This window comes from Glycine max, chromosome 13, assembly GCF_000004515.6.
Source record: "Glycine max cultivar Williams 82 chromosome 13, Glycine_max_v4.0, whole genome shotgun sequence".
Classification (NCBI taxonomy): Eukaryota; Viridiplantae; Streptophyta; class Magnoliopsida; order Fabales; family Fabaceae; genus Glycine; species Glycine max.
In genome coordinates, this window is record NC_038249.2 from 13,317,116 (window position 1) to 13,320,538 (window position 3,423).

Genomic DNA, 3,423 nt, shown 5'->3' on the forward strand with positions numbered 1-3,423 from the left:
GATAAATTTTCACCACCTCATTTTACTTCCTCATAAATTTAGCAAGTATAATTTGCAATTAACATATCATGGATTACGTAGACCTACTTTTTAACCCCGTCATTCCTTCAAATTCTGTGAGGGCTAAGTAGAACCCTAACCCTAACGCCACCAGAGACAATAACTGGAAAACACACATACCCTCACACAATATTAACGGGTTCAAAAGTTGAATGATTTGACCCTGCTCTGCTTACGTTGCTTCCACATAATGAAGCAAAAAACCCACAAATTATGTGTGTCTTGTCCTCTGTTTACTTAAACTATTACTGTGCATTCTCACTCTCACTCTCACTCTCACTCTCTCTTTCTTTCTCTCTCTTCCCCCACTGGCAACGAACCTGATCCAGCAGATAATCCATTCACAACATAACAATAGACTATGCACACAAAGCAAATCCAAGTTCCATCATTGGCCTAATTGAAATTCCATTTCTCTAAACACTCTTTTTTCCTTCTTCATGGTGGGTTATAGTGTTAGCACTTAGCATAATTTATCCCTAGTCTCTATCTCTCTCCCTTTCCTGAAACCCTTTATATTAAAGGGTGTCTTGGGGCATCACTTTGGACCATTAAGTTGGGAACTGAGGGTCAAAACCAGTTCATTGTTCAGAGGAAGATAGACATACACTTCCTCAAAGAGCTAGGGCTTTTGTCCCTCTCAAAATTCATTAATTGAAAAGAGAAAGAAATTTTCAAATGTTTCCTTACAGTTCCAACCCCTCCCCTTCCTTCCCTTCATCATCTTCTTCATACCCTCCTTTTCCTTTTCTCAACCTTGAGAATGCTTCTGCAAGCAACACTCTTCTTCATGATGCACTTTCTGTGCCTTACATACCAACTCATCATAACCCTTCAAGCATCCAAGAAGCACTGAACAATTTTCCAGTCACAGATCATAACTGTGGTGGTGGCGGTGGCAGTGGTTCTGCAATGACCAAACCTGACCCTAATGGTGGTGGTGCTCCTCAGTATGGCATTTCTTGTTTTCTCACAAAGAAGCCACCTAAGAAAGACAGGCACAGCAAGATTTACACCTCTCAGGGCTTGAGGGACCGAAGGGTGAGGTTGTCCATTGAGATTGCTCGCAAGTTCTTTGATCTTCAAGACATGCTAGGGTTTGACAAAGCCAGCAACACCCTTGAGTGGCTCTTCAACAAGTCCAAGAGAGCAATTAAGGAGCTTGCAAGGAGCAAGCACAGCAACAACAACAGTGATGAAGGAGCCAAGAGCTTCTCTTCTTCATCTGATTGTGAAGATGGCTGTGAAGTGGTTTCTGAGATCAAGCACAAACAACAACAACTCATCACTTGTGATGCTGCTGCTACTACTCCACACAACCTACAACAAGGGTTGGATTCAGGTGATAACAAGTCACCAACAACATTGATGGCTGCAAAGGAGAGGATGAAGTTGAAGAGGACACAGAAGGAACCTGCAAAGATGAAGGAGTCAAGGGAGAAAGCAAGAGCAAGAGCAAGGGAAAGGACTAGTAACAAGATTATTATGTGCAATGTTAACACCAACAACACAGGAGGGAAGGTGCTACAAGACTTGAAGAAAAAGTGCCCTGCAATTGAAAACAACCACACTCAAATTATGCATCAATCAAGGTCATCACCTACTCATCACCCTCACCACCTTGTGGGAAATGAAACACCTAGAGATGACTTCAACGTTATTGAGGAATCAATTGTGATCAAGAGAAAGTTGAAACCATCTTTGATGTCCTCTTCTGATCATCATCATCATCATCACCAAAACCTTGTGATGCCTAAGGAACCACCAAGCTTCAACAACAACAACAGTGAGTACCACCCCTTCTCCAATTTGTCTCCGAATTGGGATGCTAATGGTTCCACTGGTCGCTCCAACTTCTGTGCCATAGCTAGCATGAATCTATCCACAGGTATGTGCATGTGTTGTGTGTATCATGAACATAATACTAGTGCTAAGTGCTTTTTTTCAAACCTGCTATTTTGATGATATTTACAGTTCTATAAGTCTTCAATTTTCAGGGCTTCAAATCTTTGGAAAGTCTTGGGAGGAGTGCATCAATCCACGTTAATTTGCACTAGAGTGTGTGTGTGTGTTAGCTTTTCCCTTCTCTCTCTTTTTTTTTTTTTTTCTTTTTCAGTATCATCTGATTCGAATGAAACTCTTGTAGTTGGTTGGCCAAGAAATCATATGGAGGCATCTTTCTGTGTTTTCCACCAGAAACTCGTCCTATATTCCCTTTCCACAATGTTTGTACCTCTTCTACCTTTTGCTCATCATCATCTCAGCCAATGGCGTGTGACAGTTGGCAGAAAGGTTGCTGCTGCTTGTATTGGTTTCTGACCAATATTTAAAGTGTGGTTGGCATTGCATAATGCCAATTATATATAAGTTATCAAGAAACTGTTCCTTCTAGCAGATTTTAAATATTTATATATTTGGTTAATATTTTTCAACAGTGGCTAATATTTTTATATTCCTTGGTTATTAAAAGCATTTCAAGAAGTTATATGCTTTGTTGCAAGAGGAGGTGCATGATGGTACAGAAGAAATCTCAAGGTCTTTCGGCTTCTATTTGTACCTGCTTATTTACATTATCAATCAATAAACTGGAAATACAAGACAACTCATAAATATACTGGTTTTCTTAGTATAAAGAGATTACATATATAGATCGATCAAATTCAACTTAAATACGGAAGAACAGAAGCTAACCACGTTAATTAAAATTTGACATCATACAAGATTGTCAAAATCCTAGAGAAATTCTGACAACTAATTAATGGTGGAGTTATTTTTGTATCTTTGACAGTTTGATTTACTTTCTCTCTATCATTTCCTTTTTTTCTTCTTTTTTTTTTTCCAAAAGCTGTTTGAAATTACGATAATCTGATTCTTCTTGTTATCTCATTATGGTATGATGGTTTGGTGTGATGTATTATTAACTATTTTAATGCCTAGACAGAATGAAGAATCATCACTTCAGGTTTATATCTATTTGATACAGCATGCATATCAAGCAGTTAGGTATTTGGATTTTTAGCTTTCTCATGCTTTTAGTGAATAATTTCGTACGTGTTTTCTCATTAGACAAGTTTAAAGAGAAGATCTTCATCTCTTTTGTGAAGTTCTTGGAAAACAATTATTGACCATTTGAGATCTAAGATGCTTAAACTATCATGGCAGAAAATGGCCATCTATATGCTATTTTAGATAGCCACAATGAGAATTCACAAAAAAAAATTAGCAACAATTATGAGTACAAGAAAGGGTGATCGATATTTTACACCAATGGAATTTTTTGTTGAAACTTACATTTAATCATCTTTTGCAGCTTATATCAGATCACTTGGTGTAAGTGTAACAAATGCAAGACATTATCTCTTT

The 3,423-nt window shown here is 37.9% G+C and overlaps 1 protein-coding gene across 1 annotated transcript; it reads left to right on the forward strand.

The window, feature by feature from the left end:
• The first annotated feature begins 227 nt into the window (after positions 1–227).
• Positions 228–3,150, forward strand: LOC100801549 (transcription factor CYCLOIDEA). Its single transcript, XM_003541225.5, has 2 exons — positions 228–1,948; positions 2,058–3,150. Exons 1-2 carry the CDS (start codon positions 739–741, stop codon positions 2,105–2,107), a joined length of 1,260 nt encoding a protein of 419 aa, XP_003541273.1. The 5' UTR covers positions 228–738; the 3' UTR covers positions 2,108–3,150.
• The last annotated feature ends 273 nt before the right edge of the window (positions 3,151–3,423 follow it).

Coding starts and splice junctions, on each gene's coding strand:
- LOC100801549 (XM_003541225.5), top strand. CDS start 739: ATGTTTCCTTACAGTTCCAACCCCTCCCCTTCCTTCCCTTCATCATCT. Junction 1,949..2,057: donor TAGCATGAATCTATCCACAG/GTATGTGCATGT, acceptor TTCAATTTTCAG/GGCTTCAAATCTTTGGAAAG.